This window comes from Mytilus californianus, unplaced genomic scaffold (genome assembly GCF_021869535.1).
Source record: "Mytilus californianus isolate M0D057914Y unplaced genomic scaffold, xbMytCali1.0.p SCAF_3, whole genome shotgun sequence".
In the NCBI taxonomy this organism is placed as follows: Eukaryota; Metazoa; Mollusca; class Bivalvia; order Mytilida; family Mytilidae; genus Mytilus; species Mytilus californianus.
In genome coordinates this window covers 53,851,518-53,872,285 of record NW_026262679.1, presented here as the reverse complement: position 1 = coordinate 53,872,285, position 20,768 = coordinate 53,851,518, and the positions used below count along the sequence as shown (strand labels likewise).

At 30.5% G+C, this 20,768-nt stretch overlaps 1 protein-coding gene across 1 annotated transcript in view; it reads right to left on the bottom strand.

The window, feature by feature from the left end:
• The window catches only part of LOC127734858 (focadhesin-like), a 319,452-nt gene that overhangs the window by 92,267 nt on the left and 206,417 nt on the right, over nucleotides 1-20,768 (bottom strand). Inside the window, exons 10-12 of the mRNA XM_052244903.1 lie at nucleotides 19,537-19,727; nucleotides 4,942-5,214; nucleotides 1,898-2,002 (exon numbers count right to left, since the gene is read on the bottom strand). Coding sequence (XP_052100863.1) covers nucleotides 1,898-2,002; nucleotides 4,942-5,214; nucleotides 19,537-19,727 — 569 coding nt within the window. The remainder of the gene's footprint in view (nucleotides 1-1,897; nucleotides 2,003-4,941; nucleotides 5,215-19,536; nucleotides 19,728-20,768) is intronic.

Here is a 20,768-nt window from a genome sequence, read left to right as displayed (position 1 = left end):
TCCATATCAAAATCAGTTAAAATACAACATCCAAAAGTTTATTTCACCTCTCTTCTTTTATTTCCACCCACAAAAAACTAAGAAATGAGTGAGGAAGGGAAAGAAAAAAAATTAAGAAAAAATACACTCTAATTAAAAGGAACTATATTCGTGGACAACGAAAATCGGGATCATTAATTGTGGTCTTGGGCCAATAGGCAAAAATTGGAAAAAATGGGAAAATTGTTATTAAAGGGCAATAACTTCAAAAAGGAGTTGACTAATCATTTCAGTTATGTTGAATGATTTGTAGATCTTGTTTTGCTGATCAATTTTGCTTTTTAAAATATTCTATCTATCTATTATAGTTTTTAAGCTATTAGGCAACAACGCAAAAAATTGTTAAAAATCATCATTAAAGGGCAATACCTCTAAAAGAAGTTGTCTGATAGTTTTGACTGAAACAAACAATAGGTAGAGCTCAACATTCTGAACATTTTTTGCCACAGGTGAGCTTAAAATCAGAAAATTCAATAAAGGATTTAATATAACTTGTGAATCTAGATATTGTCTCATAATAATACTGGCAAATGCCATTCTAGTAATATGAAAAAGTTATTCATATTGAGCTGAATCATTTAACATTTGCCATGACAAAGCCCATGCATATATGTATGCTAACATTGTGTCAAACAGTCATCAATCAGTCAATTAAACAAATAATGCACTGACTGGTTTACATTCATTGGAATCTATATAATATTAAAGCTACAATGTATAACAATTGATTGACATAGTACAAAACAACAAATTTCAATAGATTTAACCTACAACGAACGTTTCTGGAATAGTAATCTTACACAGAAGAAAAGAAGGGCATTTGTTTAAAGTATGACTGACCTGGACAATGAAGTAATAATTTCCATGCCTATACACAATAGAAAAGAAAATAACTATACACAGTATGAATAAATGGAAATGCGGGGTATATGTCAATGAAACAGAAACTGAAAAAACACAAAAATATCAAAAAGAACTCTTGTAAAGGTACATTTATTAATGATAGAGTCTTTATATAATATGTAAAACTTTAAATCATCCCTAGACTAAAAGAATGAACACAAGGGAGGCTACTCATCAACATGAAATTCTTTTAAAGAAATAAACACAAAGAACTAAGAATAAAACCAATGCCAAGTTTCTGAATGTTAAGGTTAAATAACTTTTACATGCACACAAACTGCCTGCTTTGCCTATCTAGGCCATACCCTGTATATGACATGTCAAACTTTAAATTATTTCTAGTCTAAACAAGCTGTAAAAGAATGAATTCAAGGGTGATAATTGATCCACGTGAAAAGCTAGATCTTTTAAAGACATAAAAAATTAAGATATACCGTAAGAAGAAAACAACTGTCAGACAAGGTTTTATATTGAAACAGAAATAATTAAATGTGGCTGGGAAGCCAGTTGCTTTTTTTTATAGAGCTTAACCTTCACCTTCATAAAAGTACATAGAAAAAGTGACAGTCTATCGGTTCAAACGCCAAAAAATCCCTGATGCATCAAAATACAACACCTCACCAAGTTTTTAAAATAATACGTAAATAAGGAAAACAGGATTCATCAGAAAAACCACACTGTACAACAGACCACACGAACCACCAATACCCAAATCCTCCAGGGAAAAAAAACCAAAAGAAACCAACAACATTGAAAAAACACATGGTTCATATAGCCTGACTGTGTACAGTTACAAAATGATGGGTGTATTAAGTGCATATTAACCCCATACTTTGCCTATCTAGACCAAATGCAGTAAAACTAAAACACAATAAAAAACCTGCACAGTGCAGCTACCATTTTTTGATTGCTTCAGTGTTCTGTGCCTAGTATATGAATTCACAACAATTCTTACCTTATGTCTTGCAATTGCAGGAAGTGACTTGAGAATTTTGAGTTTTACGTCCCAGTTAGTCTCCATGCCAAGTTTACAAAGTATCAAAGGAAGAAAATTTGGTGACTAATAATATAAAAAAAATAAATAAATATAATATGTAATTCAAAATCACAAGAAACAGGGGTATGTAATTCATTTAAATCAAATGTTTTTAATAATAGGTAAAAAATCTGAGTATGTAATTTCCTCAGTATGTACTCTAGACAAACCTAATCAATTATTTTGAAGCAAAATTCATCCAATTGTGTAATATATCAATGTCATATTTATTTAGGCCAAATAAAACTCTTTACACATATCAACCAACAGGTTCTTCGTTTTTATTAGTTTAATCATGTTCTCTTAAAGTGCAACTTGCAAGAAATATTAAATAGTATATTGCATGCTGGAAAATATATTTAAAATTCAATTAATTTTTCTGAAACCAAGAAAATTGCTATCTGAATTCTATTAGTTTAAACCATTGTTTGTTTATTTTTTCCACAATTGGTAACAGTGCAGCTCATTTTATAAAATGTATATTTCCCTAATTGAAGGTTACAACAATTTAAGTGAAGGTTCAATCAACTTTGCAGCTGTAAAAATAGAATTAATATTTAAACAACTTTTCTCAGCAATAATACAATTAATTAAAGGGCACTTGTACTTAAAATAATAACATTTTGAAGCCATAAATAGATGAATTCCAAGTTTATATGAGGCCATACACCTTTTTGAAAAAAAACTTCAGAAATGAAAAATTTCTCAGAAAATTAGAATTCAAATCATTTAATAATAAAATTATTTCTAGAATTGCTGAGTATGATTGTTCTATGAAATAAATGCTTTTCTTTATATTTTTAATAAATATTTCAATAAAATTCCTACCGAGGCATTTTGCACTACAACAAAAATTCTAAATCATATTTGAAACGAGAGCTTCTCTTTTAATAAATTAAGGTTTCTAAACATTATTATTTGAAATGGTTTTAAATTAAGGATGGTAGCTTAAATATCAATAGAGTCATGCAATAAAAATTTCTTCAATTCCATGAAACAAAAACAGCTAATTCGAATAAAATTGTTGAAATTTAAAAGTATATCAAATTTAGTCAGTAAAATAGCAAATTTAAAAAGATTTAAAGCTAGGTGATGTGTCCCAGTTATTGGATAAGTTTTACAGACATAGTTACCACTTAAAAGCTGTCAAAATAAGCCAAAATTAGCAGCTATAATTTAAATTATGATTACCAATTATAGGATTTTGTGCATACATTGTGAAATAAACAGAATTTGTAGAAAACAGCTTTTTCAGTGATAATTTCCTGCGTTAAAACATATAACTGAACTGAGGTAAAAAAAAAATTTCAACTGGAGATAGAATATGATTAGAAAAACTTTTAGTACAAATATCTTTTTGGTAATGTGTGTCTGTCATAATAAAATAATCAGCAATATTTTGGTAAAATTTTAGAATTTTTAAAACATCTTTATAATTTTTAATAGTATACTGTGGATTCATTCATTTTCGTGTCTATCAATTTTTGTGGATTGATGAAAAAATGTAATTTCTTGGTATTTGATTTCATGGTCATGCAAAATTTTGCATCCAATTTGTAGAAAATTTGTACTATGTTGAATATTTTTGAAATTATAAAGAAACTAAGGTTTCAACTCCCTCATACAAAGTTGGTCTTAGATGGATTTGGCTATTTTTTATGTCTTTTTGGTTTTTAGCTCTTCAACTTTTTTGGTTCTTATACATTCTTGGCTTTCAAATATTCGGCTTTGAGCATTCCTGATGAAGGTAAATCCAGAAAAGCGCTTCGGACGCATGAAATTTATAACGTTTCGTTTTCATTTTTAAACTTCCTGGTTCACCTTTATCAAAGAATTCAACAAAAATGAGTATCCAACAAATAATAATGAGTCCACAGTATTATATTTCTAAATTTATTGTACTTTTAAGTTGCTTCCTATGATCTATCCCCAAAGTTTCCTTTTATTTATACTTTTTTCATGACACTTTTTATTGTTTCACAGACCTTCTCCTCAGAAATCTTGCTATCTACTGCAACATTGTAGAGTCTCATTATTTGGACAATGTAAAAGTTAGCTTTAAAGAACTGATAAATCAAACTGAATGTCATTTTTTACTTAAACAGTAAAACTCATTTTTATGTTATATAAGACCAGTAATTGGCAAACTGTGACTTAGAGTCTATTATTATACTTCTGTTATTGATTTTAGAGTTTTATCAATGTGTTAGGATGGACCCATTTGTTTACATTTCTTTCCGTAAAACTTTGAGACATACGAATCTTCCATCAAAGATGATTGTCAACTACTGAAAAGTTTTGTTTGAAAAGGAATATCCCAAAAATCAATGTCACAGTGATCAAATACCAAATTATGAAGTGCACTTTCTTCACTTGACGTAGAAGAGTCTGTATATTAGCTTGGTTTCTTTCGGTCTAATGATTAAATAGGCACTGCAGTTTCACAAAATAAAGTCTGGCACTACAGTCATAAAATTTGGAGTAAGATTATCGTACTCAGACCCTGCAGAAATCAACCAATCAAATTACTGGATTTGGTATTTTGAGCACAAATTTTGAACTATTAGTACTGAGTGATGTTTTATGACCAGAAGCCCTGGCCTTACAGTCATAAAAATTTGAAGTACAATTAAAGTACTTAGGCCCAGAAATCAATCAATGAAAATACTAGATTTGATGTTTCGAGCACAAATTAATGTATACTCCGAGTACTGAGTAAAGTTTTATGACAGCATGAAAGACAAAGACAATGCAGATAAAGCAAACAGTATAATTATAGTGATCCCTACAATTCAACTCTATCTGCTAAAAGGGATAAATGAAGCTGAAATCTCTTATTTCCAAAGCAGTCAAAGGAAAGAGGCAAGGAATTTGAAATGGTTTATTTTTCATAAATCCAAACTTTTCATTTTTTGGTTAAGTCTTTAAAATAGTAAACAAAAAACACCAAAAACTCTCTCTACCTGACTAACATCCTGTTTAGCAATTTCAACCAGGGTCTGTATTCCTATGTCTGATAGCATCTCAGTCTTGGAAAGCAGGAAAAGTGATGCCACCATATTGGTTATGTTAACAGGGACAGTCTTCATCTTTGGAATACATGACTTTAGATTCAATAGCCACGTTTCTGCATATCTGATATCTGTCCACATCTGGTTAGCTAGAACTGACATTTCTTGACACTGGTATCCTTCTGAAGTCATGGTGAACTCAAATCCATTGTTATCTTGGTTGCTCTGAAAAAAAGTAATATTCTCAGAAGTAATAAATTAAAACTTTCATATTAAAATATTTTTTTTACTATAACAAGAGATAAAATATATATAAATTATATAAGGAAAGGGATTTCTTAGAATCAATGATTTGTAAAACATTTAAAATTGAAGACTATAAAATAAAGAGATGTGGTATGATTGCCAATGAGACAACTTTTCACCAGAGACCAAATTGATGTGGATGTAAGCAAATATAGGTCACTATACAACCTAGTATATACATATTTATAATCGTTCTATTAATAACAATAAGTAGTATGTATCTAGATCCTTCTATGAAGTATGGCTCTGCTCTTTTTCAAAGACCCACAAGGCATCTTTAAGAAAATTTGCTGCTAAAGTTCAAAATAACAACATTTTCACACATGACAAGTTTTTTAATGAATCCATTGTACTGTATCATTCCTCTTAATATTATCATTACTGGTAATTAAAAGAGAGGCGGAATATATCAAAGGGATAAGATGTTCTTTTGGAGAGAAAAAACCTATGCAGAGAAATTACTCTTTAACGACATGAAAAAAATATAATGAAATTTCAAAAAATTCTACCAAATGTGTATTTAAATATGAGTTTTTAAAAAACAATTAGAAATTTAAGGGGTTTCTGGCCGTTTTTAAGGTTTTTAGCTTTATAGGAAAAAGCTAGATGAGTTAGGAAATATTAAGATTAAGTTTGACAATGATCTGAGAAGCAAATATTCTTTAAAAAAGGTAAAACTGCTGTTAGCTTGTTTAAAGATTAAGTTTGACAGTGATCCCAGAAGAAAATATCCTTTAGAATAGGTAACAGTGCTGTTTTCTAATTAGTGCTCATTTGTGCTTAATTCAATAAAAGTTTAACCAGATGTATTACTAAAAAAATGTTCTGGGGCTTATATTTTGTACCAGTGTATACCTTAACAACTAAATGTGTCTTTAATTTTTCAAATGAAAACAATATCTTCTGCAGTTTTTCTGTCTTGGAAATAATCTTGAGAGAGATATATTTGTTCATTTTTTTGTTTTAGGGTTCAAATAGTCATTTCTGATCATTTTGTTCATCTCAAAAGTCTATCTATACCTTTAATCAACTTAACTGACTTATTGTGGAAATTAAATTTGTGATATATATCACAATAGTACAAAGCTTTGAATCTTAAAGTAAACAGCGCTGAGAGATTTCCTAAAATAAATTTCATCATTCTTTATTACTATTCAATTTTAAATCAAGACCATCTCATTTCCATCATGTATGTCAATTACGCAATGAGGAAATTGAAGTGCTATGTTTGGTAATTCGAACAGCTGATTATCAAACTATTACTTTAGCCTGTGTTGTCGTCCGGAAATAATCGAATTGACAGCTTTTATAAACATCTAAGACAATGAATATAAGAGAAGATGTAATATTATAAATGATGATTTAATATAAAAATCAACAAATAAATTTACTTGAGGCCTTCAATATTATGAAAAAAAATCTTTCATCAGAAGGACCACATATAAATATAAAGATGGATTGTAGGATTATAAGTTGTTTTATGCCAAAACACAAATAGGCTAGATCACACACATTATAATTTAATAAATGAACATAAAAGGAAAATAGGATGGTGAAGTAGTGCTCGACATTATGTATAGACAATACTGGAAGACTCAGGAGGTAGAGTAGAGCTTGACATTTTGTAAAGACACTTCACTGAACTGGAAAACTGTTGACATGTTATAGTGTCTTTTGAAGAACCCTGCAAGAAAGACATGAACACTTAACAACCATTTATTACACAAAATATCCGGGGTAGATCCCGAAATTTTGAAAGGGGATGTTATTCTATAACCCTAACATAAAACCGTAGAAAAAACTGCACATTGTAGCAAAGTGAAAAGTTTTTATACGATTTTATGGTAAAAAATGATATATTTTGTACGACCTTTCTGTCCCCTTGAATCTGCCGCTGAATATAGTTGATCTATTGAATTGTGTAAGTATCTGAGATATGGACCTAATCAGATAAGATTAATGAACCATGAAAATAATGTCAAAGTCAAATGAACCCTGCCAAATGGACATGTATACCATACAAATCATTCCATACACCAAATATAGTTGACTATTGCTTATAGTATCTTAGATACATGAAAAATTTAACCTTGCTTACTGATCCATGAAATAAGGCCAAAAGTCAGGCAAATCCTGTCTGACAGACATGAAGACATTGCAAGGATCTCATATACCAAATATAGTCATCCACCTTCTGAAATGTAAAGCTTTATTCAAATAGTTTACGCTGATGCTGCCACTGTTGTTGCCAGTAGAATCTCTATGTTTTGAATTCTGCGACGTTCATCGCATGCGAGACAAAAAATTTACATAGCCTAGGCTTTACTTTCTTGGTTTCTAGCTGCCGGTATCTCTCTTTCCATGCTGATAATTAGATTTACGTTTTTCCAAACAATGCCAAGATCATGCACATAGAAATCAGCCTTCATCAAAAACTTCAAAAAATTCATATATAAAGAATATTATCCTCATTTAATTTCACTCTGGCAACCATTTTTCTTTTAATTTAACAGATATTTAAACTGAATTATTTACCCAAACATTTCTATGGAATGCAAGTTTAAGAAGTTAACGAAAGGGTATATAATTCTATTACTATTTTTTTACCATTCATGCTCCCACCCCATTTCCATATATTATTTTTTTTTAAATTTCTCTTAGTTCCCACTTAAATCTGTGATCTTCAACCTCTGTCCAAAATCCCTCTCAAACAAGTTCCTTCAATTTTTTAACAAATTTATATCAGACCCTATTTAGATTCTCCCCTTTTTTCTCTCTCTCTTCCTTCAATATTAAGCCAAAGTTCGTACTTCAACGTCAACAAATTATCTACTTGCTGAACTTTACCATAAGCATAAAGTGCAGGACTTCAGATGGCCTACTACAGACTACCTTGGTACTTATACAAGAAAGCTAATGACAATCTATTCTTTTCCTATAATTAACGATTTTACATCATAATCAGGTTTTATAACCAATTTCTCAAGCAATTTATTAAAAGAGCATTAATTCAACTTATTTGGACATATACAACTATAATGGTATTCCTTTATGGATTTCTTGCATTATGTAATCACAAATTTAAGTACTTTACCCTAATCAGACTAGACCAACAATTATAATGCTACTTTAGGAGGTAGTCGGCTGCCGAAATTCAAAATAACAACATCCTCGTAAAATGAAAGCTTGGTACCTTCACTTAAAGTTTTTAAAATACAGTGAACGCTGTAAATACTGTTATTTGCATAATTTCACAAAACCGTTTCATATCTCTTAATTTTATGTTAAATATTTCTATCAATTGCATAGGTCAATACTAGAATTCCAGTTCATTGCATTAAAAATGTCTGAAATAAATTGTATGAAAAGTATATTATTCTAGAACTAGAGGCTCTAAAGAGCCTGTGTCGCTCACCTTGGTATATGTGCATATTAAACAAAGGACACAGATGGATTCATGACAAAATTGTGTTTTGGTGATGGTGATGTGTTTGTAGATCTTACTTTACTGAACATTCTTGCTGCTTACAATTATCTCTATCTATAATGAACTTGGCCCAGTAGTTACAGTGGAAAATATTTTGTAAAAATTTACAAAAATTTACAAAATTTATAAAAATTGTAAAAAATTTACTATAAAGGGCAATAACTCCTTAAGGGGTCAACTGACCATTTTGGTTAAGTTGACTTAATTGTAGATCTTACTTTGCTGAACATTATTGCTGTTTACAGTTTATCTCTATCTATAACAATATTCAAGATAATAACTAAACCGGCAAAATTTCCTTAAAATTACCAATTCAGGGGCAGCAACCCAACAACGGGTTGTCAGATTCATCTGAAAATTTCAGGGCAGATAGATCTTGACCTGATAAACAATTTTTTCCCCATGTCAGATTTGCTCTAAATGCTTTGGTTTCAGAGATATAAGCCAAAATCTACATTTTACCCCTATGTTATATTTTTAGCCATGGCGGCCATCTTGGTTGGTTGGCCGGGTCACCGGACACATTTTTTAAACAAGATATCCCAATGATGATTGTGGCCAAGTTTGGTTTAATTTGGCCATGTAGTTTCAGAGGAGAAGATTTTTGTAAAAGATAACGAAGACGGACGAGGACAGACGACGGACGACGGACGCCAAGTGATGAGAAAAGCTCACTTGGCCCTTTGGGCCAGGTGAGCTCAAAAAATGGATTTATTTTTATAATATTACCAATTTAAAATAAAGAAAATCAGGAAATAAAAATGCACAACATTGTGTTTAAAAGAAGCAATTATTGTGTCTATTCTTTGTTTGTATTGACAACATTATGAGGTCCTTCATCAGTCTCAAGTATATAACAATTTACACATAATTTCAAAAGAAAAGGTGAAAATACTTTTTGAATAATTATTTTATTACATAAATATTTTCTCATAATTGCATAATTTTCTTTAACATTGCAATTAAGAGGAATCCACTGTAATATATTTTCACCACCGATATTCATTGCAGCAAACCAATAATTCGTCCCCAAGAGGAAATAACTTGATCAAAATTATAATTTTCATATCTTTATTCAAGCTATAGGAAGTGCATTTCAGGAAAGAGATATAATTCATTTATTTTTTGCCCATTTGCCCTTTTCGGTGTCATCCCACACCTTCTACCTGAAATTAAAAGGAAATTAACCTGCATTTGTACAAACTTAATTCTATCATTTCCATAATACGTATGCCAGAATGCTTATTGCATCATACTTATTTTTTAATTATCAATATTTAATAGTAATAAAGTCGTATTATTAATTTTCATTTAATTCATACACTGAATATTGATCCAAAGTGTTTTGACATATACAAATTAGTTATATATGTTCTGGACCATATGAGTATTTGGACCATACGCCAATGGTCATGACCATATGCGTATACACTCATATGCTCTGACCATATGAATATGCTTGGGTAATTAATACGATGTACATTGCTGTATGACCCTTCAAGGTGTTACAAATAAAGAATTTTTAAAATTAAATTTTAACTTATACAATCTTGTGTTAATTCATTTTTATATGATAAATGAAACAAAGTGGATTTTACTCACAAGGTAAAATTATAGTAAATGCATTTTTACATGGTCATTATCGATTTTATCTTATGAACACAATATGTCGACTTTGAAATGCAAATTTAAGAAAAATCTAAATGAACCGTTAAACAAGAAGTCAACTATTTTACTCAAAGGCACTTGGAACATTGAACCTTCTCTTTTTTATTTTATATTTTGCTTTGGTGTTTAAATTTGTTTTCAGTAAATTCAAATTTCTTAAATAATTCAAATTATTTTATTTTATTTAATGTGTTCCTGTTCCTATTCATACGATCTTACAATAACAATATATAGATAGTATGTGATGTCCCTCTATTCTTATGTGCAAAATAAGATTAGAGGGACACCATGTATTTCCTATTGATAAAAAGAGGGGCGAAAGATACCAGAGGGACAGTCAAACTCATAGATCGAAAATAAACTGACAATGCCATGGCTAAAAAATAAAAAGACAAACAGACAAACAATAGTACACAAGACACAACATAGAAAACTAAAGACTAAGCAACACGAACCCCACCAAAAACTGGGGGTGATCTCAGGTGCTCCGGAAGGGTAAGCAGATCCTGCTCCACATGTGATAATTTATAATTGTATAAATGGGAACAAGAACACAATTAAGTGAAAAGAAGTTGAAATTAAAAGAAATTAAGAAAAATTAATCTAAACACTGAGAAATAGAATCTATGCCCCAAACTCCTGTGGTTTTACTACGTACAAAAAGGTTAACATAATAAACACGCTTTAAATAATGCTAGCAAAGGCAAGATAACAGATACACTAAGATTCAGACAAATATCAAAGATATTATGAATTTAAGTTAGTAACTTGTGACAATTTTGGTTTGGAGAACAAGCTTTGTGTTCCTGAGAAAAATACCTGTATGGTATAAAAATTCATATGGTTTGGCCCGTTAATAACTAAATGAGTATATACTCATATGGTTTGACCATATTAGTATACACATATATTTATGACCATACATGTATGGTACAAATACCCATATAGTCTGGAATATAAATATACAACTCCAAAATCCAAATACAAATTTGTCTGTAAATACAAAATTTCTATATTTTGTCCTTTTCAGACAAAAATTTCAGTTACAATACAACTTTAATGCAAAGAAAATGAATGGTCTTAGTTTGAGTGTCCCAAGTATTGTTCAATGACAAATTATTGCAGTATTACAACATTATACAGGAACGGTACACATGACCTTTACAGATCTTTTAAGTAAATAAATCTAATTTGTTAGCAATTTGGATCAATTTAAATGAATATAGCACCAGTGAGGCATTTTCTGCCATATCAATTTGGAGTTACCAAGAATAATTTAATATTTTTAATGTTCATGCAGTTATTTTATTATATATATATTAGTTTAGACTTTACACACACATTTAATGGATTTCTAAATAATAATAAAAATTAATCTATTTTGCTAGCTTATTAATCTGTTCATATTACCAGTTAAACTGATTTTTTCCCCTAAAATGCCACATTCCATTTCACCCTATTCCTTTTATATATTTTGAACATATAACTATCCTGAACTCCTTATATTTAATGTCCTGATAATATCTAAAAACCCTGTCTGGCAGAAAACCCATGATGTATTTTAAAGGGAGATTATTTTGATACCATGCTCTTTTGATTGTTGACAAATTCTTGCCACAAATCTTTTAGGGGTTTATAGGTGGTTTGTTGCAAGGCAAAATATCTTCCCATATCTAACATTTCCTGTGGCACTCCAAGTCCCCCCCTCCTAAACCCTTTCATACTGGTAGACCCACTTAACAGAAATTACTATTGGATTTATTGTTGACTTGTTCTTATCCTGCATTTTCATGAAACATTTGCCACTAGACATTAAACACACAATAATAAAGCACATATCGGTACTAAAACACCAGTCATTCTATTTTCTATAAATTGTTACAGTCTTGTTGTACCATGGTTAAATTACACAAGCTCTTTTTGCTTAGTTCTCAATTCAATTTGGACCTCTTTTTCAATTTCCCCCTCTTTACACAAAGTTTAACCCATTTCCTCTAATTTACCATATCCTTCACAATCCCACTCAGACCTTTTACCTAAACAGAAGTGAAAACTCAATTAGTATAAAGTGCAATATTTCTAATGGACTACAACTTTTAATTACCCTGATACTAATACAAAAAACACTCATTTCTATCTATTTTCTTTTTAATAATTAACCATAGTATATCCTATTAAGGTTTTACAATCAGTTCTCAATCAAACAATTTATCTATGGAGTATTGGTATAATTTATTCTGACAATTTACGGCTACTCTAACATCCATTTACAGAATTTTTTTGGTTATGTAAGTGACAACATTTCTGGTTATTTTTATCCTTTTTCTATCTTTTTTCTTTTTAATAATCAACCATAGTACATCCTATTACGGTAAGGTTTTACAATCAGTTCTCAATCAAACAATTTATCTATGGAGTATCAGTATAATTTATTCTGACAATTTACGGCTACTCCAACATCCATTTACAGATTTTTTTGGTTACGTAAGTGACAACATTTCTGATTTTTTTTTTATCCTTTTCAGACAAGGCCTACGGTTATAGTTCTACTTAATACAAGTTATCTTACGGCCTTAGTAATAGTACTGATTTCCATTCAATGACGAATAAAACACAATATAGAATCTTAGCAAGAATATTAGGCACTTACAGTACATGGAACATTTACATAGCTTTTAAATGTTAATAAAATTTACTTTTGTGTACTTTCCTAGTAATCCAGTTCAATATATAGTCTTATTACTTGTAAGAAGTGTAATTAGTCTGGCTTTTTGCTGAAAAATTTTCATATATTTTTTTAAAGTTTTTATGCAATTTAATATCAAACCACATCTCTCTCAACAATTCGTTTATTTATTCTTGGTAATAATGAAATTTATGTGTCTGCATGTTTCAGTATTATTTAAATTGTGTTAGAAAAATGAATTTATACTGCATTGTAGAGTTAGAATCTGATAAAACTAGGTCGCTATTTACATATTTGTCTTCACATATCATACAACTAATGAAAAAATATAAATTAGACAGTATCTAATACAATAAAACTGTCATGAATATGTAGGAAATATTTACCACTGAACATTCATCAAACAACTTGGATTGTTACTCTTTTTGGTTTTTTTTTAAGGTGACCATGGAGTTTGTATTTTTTTATTTTTTTTTGTGGTTTATGATTGCCTCTCTCTGTATTTTCTCTTCCTTGTTTTCTTAAGTATAACTGGAATTGTTTCACCATTTATTGATAAACTTTTCCTTCAATTTTTACATTAACAAAAATATTTTTTTTTGCAACCCTAATACATAGATTTTTTCACGAAAAGAAATTTGCCAAAAATTATTCATAAAGCCATAATTCTTAACCTCCAATGGTTAGCTCTATATACAACCATTCACTCATTTGCAATAAAAAAAAAATTACACTGAAGAAGGTCCTAGGTCAGGAGCCTGTTGATCAGTAGTTGTTGTTTGTTGGTGTGGTTCATAAGTGTTTCTCATTTCTCATTATTTTTATATAGATTAGACTGTTGGTTTTCCTGTTCGAATGGTTTTACACTAGTCATTTTGGGGCCCTTTATAGTTTGACTGTTCGGTGTGAGCCAAGGCTCCGTGTTGAAGGTTGGCATCTGTTAAAATGTTTAAACCCGCTGCATTTTTATGCACCTGTCGTAAGTCAGGAGCCTGTTGATCAGTAGTTGTCGTTTGTTGGTGTGGTTCATAAGTGTTTCTCGTTTCTCGTTTTTTTTTATATAAATTAGACCGTTGGTTTTCCTATTTGAATTGTTTTACACCAGTCATTTTGGGGCCCTTTTTTAGCTTGCTGTTCGGTGTGAGCTAAGGTTCCGTGTTGAAGGTCGTACTTTGACCTATAATTGTTTACTTTTTATACATTGTGACTTGGATGGAGAGTTGTCTCATTAGCACTCATACCACATCTTCTTATTTATATTATCATTTGTGTGACCTGATGTCTAAACTGTAGCCGAAGCCAATGGTTAAAAAGGGTAAAAACAAGGACTGATTATTATGTCAAACAAAAATACTATTGTCCAGGATTTTGGCTACAGGACTGCAGTGCAGCAGACTGAAGATAGACATATTTTTCATATCTTTATTAAAAAATATGTTTTTAAGGGAGGCGAGTGCATAGATTGTCAGAAAAAAGTTTGCATTAGAGCATTAAGTTGCTGCGTAGGACATCAAACACCCCCATCTGTCTATACACAAGACATAATTAGTCAATTTAAATAAAAAGATTAATATGGGGTATTTTTAACAGCAAAATTGATTACGGTACTTAGCCTGATATAAAAATTTTAAGTCAAAGAGATCTGCTTGTTAAAGGACACTTAACATTTGATGTATATATCACATGACTAATGAATTAATGCACTCCCTTGTAGATGTGCATTGAATAGTTCTAGTTACACTGAATCTTGAGTCATTGCAACCAAATCATAAACCGTCTGTAATATTTATATATGCATATTAACAGTATATTTTATATTGATCTTTTATTCACATTCATAATTTTCTTTTTTTTCAGAGTTCAAATATTGTACTCTGGTAATAAACTACAAAGAACCTTAGAAAATCTCCATTCATTTGAATATCAAAGTCACCAACTCAGTTAAATAAATTCACATGTCTAGACTTAGCTGCAAGTGATCAAAACAGATGGACATATGGTATAGACACTTCAATGTCTAATTTGTAAGATCATATTTTGATCACTTGATGTCTTTCTGGTTTTATTTTGTTTTTATTGGTATCATTGATTGCTGTCCAATTGACCTTTATCATATATCCACTTTGACCATTTGATTTTGAAATGTACTTTTAAAATATAAATTCTCATATAAGCGTAAATCACAGATTTCATATTTATGTCTAAGATCCTATTCAGATGAATAAATAGAAAAAATCTAAACATAATTTTTAATAAGAAGAACATCGATCTATTTAAAGTATAATGCTTCTTTTGTAAGTTCTACCAGCAAGAAATTATTTTTCAAAAAGTTTCATTCATCTTTGAAAACCATCTTTGTTTACTTCTACATGTTAGCACTTTTCCGTGACAAGCTTTCTCTTCCGGGCTGACAGTTATCTGTCACAAAACATTAGTTTCAAGATTTGGGCTTTATGTTCTAAAGAAGGATCGTAATCCTTACAATACATTGATAAATTTCTCTTCCTCAATTAAACAATCTTAATTGAACAGCTTATTCTTATACAATTCTTCTAATAAACTGCAAACCATTTAAAGTCAGTACAATAAAAATCGTGAGTAATGTTAATTTAAAGTCTTCTTTTATGAGAAAAATCCTATGTCGGACATCGTAATATGTACTTTTGGTGCAATATTATTAATCATCATGAAACTTCTTCGACTATTTTGAAAAATTGAAAGCTTTAATTTTCGAAAATGTGTAAAGTGCAAGTTATGAGGAAAAAAGTTGTTTGCTCGGAGAAACAATGTAGACGTCATCAGCTTATTAACCGAGAAATTACATTTTAACCCACCCAAAATGCCAATGGGATTGTGAAATACAATCACATAAATTTGTTTCAGTGCAACCAATTCATTAGATGAATTTGTACTGATTGTTAAAAAAAAATTATAAAATGGTCAAACAAGTGCAGTCAGAGAGTAAATCCTATAATCAAAAGTCTTGTGACCATTGGTAAACATTATTGTAAACTTCAAAGTTAATAACTATCTGTAGATAGTTTCAGTATGAATTTTCTGAATTTCAGAAATTTTCTGAAGGGGAGTATGAAATAATGACCTTATTTGGTCCCTAAAACATAATAATTACAGTCCAATTCTTTCAATGCCACTAATGGAAGACACATATCACTACCCTTAATATACAAGTCCCCTTCATAAGTCCCCACATGGAAATTTAAGGGCATAAGAAACGTACCACATCATAGTTCTTTTCAAAGAAAGGTTTTATATATAGATTATATGCTTATCACATCCAGTCTTCCCACTTTTCTGAATACCTAATATGTTTACAAGTTTCTATATAACATTGAATATACTTCATGATACATGAAGGGTGTCATTTTTAAAACAAATCTGATAGTTAATCGTTAAATGTATCAAATTTTGAATCTAACAGTAGACTTTATAAAAGAGAGGCAAAAGATACCAAAGGATCATTCAAACTCATAAGCCGAAAATAAACTGACAACGCTTTGGCTAAAAAAGAAAAAGACAAATTAACAGTACACAAAACACAACATAGAAAAGACTGAGCAAAACAAACCCCACCAAAAGCTTGGGGTTAATCTGAGATGCACCAGAAGGGTAAGCAGATCCTGCCCCACATGTGGCACCCGCTTTGTTGCTCATAAAACAGACAAATTGTTTTGTTGTAGTGTCTTAGTAAATCTGGTTAGGTGGCAAATCAACTCGTCAGTATTACTTTATTTTTTTTTATGAACATTATTTGCCAGCTAAAAACCTTGACCTTTGCTGACCACTGGTACATAAAAGACAGTTATATTAGGAAATGTGTCAGTGAATCATTCAAGATTGACCATCATGAACAGTAAATGTAAACTTCTTCATTTTGGGGCCCTTTATAGCTTGCTGTTCGGTGTGAGCCAAGGCTCAGTGTTGAAGGCTGTACTTTGACCTATAATTGTTTACTTTTTATACATTGTGACTTGGATGGAGAGTTGTCTCATTGGCACTCATACCACATCTCCTTATTTCTACTAAGTTTATGGTGGTGCTCTTTAGATTAAAATAATACACACTTATATTAAAGTGTTTTAAATTCTGAATATGTGTAAACAAATATATAATTTTTCAATACATACAATTTAGGTATTGAAAACAAAATGAAGTTATCTAACAACAGATGGATGCAGAACACAAAGTTATGGTTAAAGATCTACTAGTTCTTTTATTGGCTGATTGTTGATTGCTTAACGTCCAGTGGCAAATATTGCATGCATGAACAGGACATATAGTTCTTTTACAAAGTGGACTTAAACATAAATCAGGCTGTTACTTTTCTCATTTGTATTGTTTCACATTTGTACTTTTGTACTTTTTTTTTTATGGCTTGCTGTGAGGTATGGGTTTTGCTCATTGTTAAAGGCTTACAATTACCTAAATTGTTGCTTAAACTTCTGCGCCATTTGGTGTCTGGTGGAGAGTTGTCTCATATATAGGCAATCATGCTACATCTTTTTTTTTTTATATTAAACCCAAATAAAGTTATGCATATTTCATTAATATTTTATCAAAAACATAATGAACATTTTTCTTCCTGATGTCATAATGAATTTGATAAGATTTTATTAACCATTTCGATATTCTAAGAGTCGGCAAAATGTGACATTGTTGGTTGATACTTACCAATTTTCTTATAGATTATTTTTCATTATTGATTAAGTTCAAATGCACTAAGATTATGTTCAGTCTTCAAAAAGGTGTTAACTTAAAACACAAAATTTTAATGGAAAAGTTTAGTAAAAATTTGTAATGTGCACGCATGAGACAATGTGTTAAAGAATTTATAATGAAAACCTGAGAAATGTATATTTTGTTCTATAAGTCTTACATGATAATAAGTCACAGGACTGTATATTTTAGATAGAAAACACTATATTTAAACAAAAAGTTTTATTCTTGTATGTTATTAGTTGCACCAGAGTATTTGTTGCGGGTATCGATCTGTTCTGTCAGAGATCAACAAAACAGGTTTATATGGGCATGATGGGAAGGATATAAATTTCAATTGTACAGCATTATTTTTTAAATTCAGAGAACCTAATATGGAAGGCATGAAGATATTGGCATTAATAAAATATTTTTTTCAAATAACTTAACAGATCTTTTATCTAAAAATATTTCATTGAAAGATATCAAAGGAAATAAAAGTAGGATTCAATTGAATTATTAAAACAATTTCAAATAAAGAAACATATATTGTAATGCAATACACTGAGAAAAAACAAGACCAGATCTACATATACATATACATGCAGAACAGCCTTCAGCAGCAAAAAGATAGGAAATTCTTCGTCAATTCTAGGTGCCAACCAGTAAAATGCACGAATAAAGTAGTTCCCATGGTAGTTCAAAAAATTCTCAGACCAAAGTACCTGTATACTTTTATATTTAGGAACTGAATCCAGTTTTACTAATTATAGCAAGATTTGTATGTTGTGTTGGTTTTCTTCATGTTATTTATAGATTATCGATGGTTTTTCAAACGAGAGGGTGTTTCTCAGCTACAATCTCATCGAAGGGCTACAACCCTGAGATGAGATGTGGCAGAGAAACATTCTCCAGGTTTAAAGACCATTGATAATCTGTTTATCGCTATTTTGCCTAGGACGTCGTTAATTTTCACGCTCTTAGTTTCTGACGATAATTTTCTATCTCAAGCGAGTAGCATAATATGAAAAATTATCACAAAAAAAGTTCAAAGGAAAAATACACAAAATAAGAGATAAACAATATATATTTAGGTTGTTTGCGTGACACAGATGTACCTGACTTGTATTAAGCAAACAGATGATTCAATGGGCAAAGCAGCAGAATCTTTTTCATTTCAAAAAAAATTTCAATTAATCACATCTAAAAACGTGTGGATTTATCCTGAAAAATAGTAAAATAATATCAATTCCACATTTGACCCAAATGCAACTTTGAATACTGCTATAGGTTAATAACTGAAGTTGCAAAATGTCGTAACTCTGTACCCTCGGTTTTATTCAATGACGGGGAGAAAAAACACAATTGAGAAACCTAAGAAATAACTTAGATCTTTCACATAGGAGGTCCAAATCTTCAATCTGACTGTGCAATCATTGTGAAACTTTTGAATACTGTTGGATTAGCATACAGGACACAAAATAGTTACCTTCTACAGCATTCAATGCAAATGACTAGTTCAACACATGGGATACATGAGACAAACTATCCATGAGAAAAACTATCTTTTTAAACACCTTAACTAAAGTCCATCACTAAAAAGAATTTTTATTGATAAAATCCATAAGTCTCTTAGTTGGAATCCTTCATTGGCCTTCTATTTTAACAATTTAGGAGTCTGACTAACCTTTTTTGTTTCTTTGTCTATCAAAATTTTCTTCACTGTTGACAGCAAGGACCTAATTCCTTGCTCTAGCTGCTGAGCTGTCTTGTTCCCTGTCTGTGTTACAGAGGGAATGGTTACCAGTACAAGTGTAGGTAAGGCAAGCATTCCAACAACAACAGGGTTCCAGGAGGAGTCCTTCAAAACCCAATTAGCTGAAAAAAAATTGAAATGCTTATAATAATAGAAACCTTTAATATGTTGGCTTTTTCAGTGCAAGTAAGCAATTCTATTTTTAGGTGAGTTATTCAAAATAATTTTAGGTATTGAAAAAAGCTCAAGCAGACCTCAAATAGTTCTACGGATAAGCCACCTTATACAAGATTTTACACAATGTACTAAAATGATACATTTCACAATTTACTAATGAGCCAATACAGACATATGGAAAAAGATTTTTAAAAAATAGAAGAAGACAACTAAGATTGATCATGAACAATTCAGTATACCGTAACGATCAATCTTAGTCGTAAGTTTTTTGGTGAAAACAACTCCTGGACTGGAAAAAAAACCTAACTTTTTCTGACATATAAATTTTTTGGTTTTTTTTCTTTAACAAATAATAATTGGGTTATTCAGGATTTATTTTTTAAATTTGAGGTAAAAAGAAGTAAAGGATTAGAAACACAGTCTTGTCAGACCTACTTGGAGCCCCTTTTCCATTTTGCCACTCAAGAAATACTATCATTTGACCAAATTTACACCCTGTTGTTTATAAATTAGATTACCTTAGCTTTATTTGGAAAACCTTTCGGAATTTTGGGTCGTCAAAGCTCTTCAACTTCATACTATATTTGGCTTCTTTGAACTGTTTTGATTCAAGCGTCACTGATGAGTCTTTTGTAGACGAAACGCGCTTCTGGCATACAAAATTTGAATCCTTGTATCTATGATGAGTTTATTTATACTGAGAAAGTGCACTGATGTGAATTCTATATCTTATATCTGACACTTTTCAAACTAACTAATTTGCCATTCAGTACAATAAAACTGCAAAGCATCACTTTTTTGAGACAATTACATGCTTGTTATACCAGAATCATCTTCCTCAAGGAACTTTTAATATATCAAGTACCAATACAAGTCATTCATAACAAGTTTATAACTCCAGGGGGGATAACTCTTAGAACAGAAAGGTTGTCGATCAAGAAAATACTAGTACCAAGAATAAAAAAAACAAAACAAAACCATAAAGA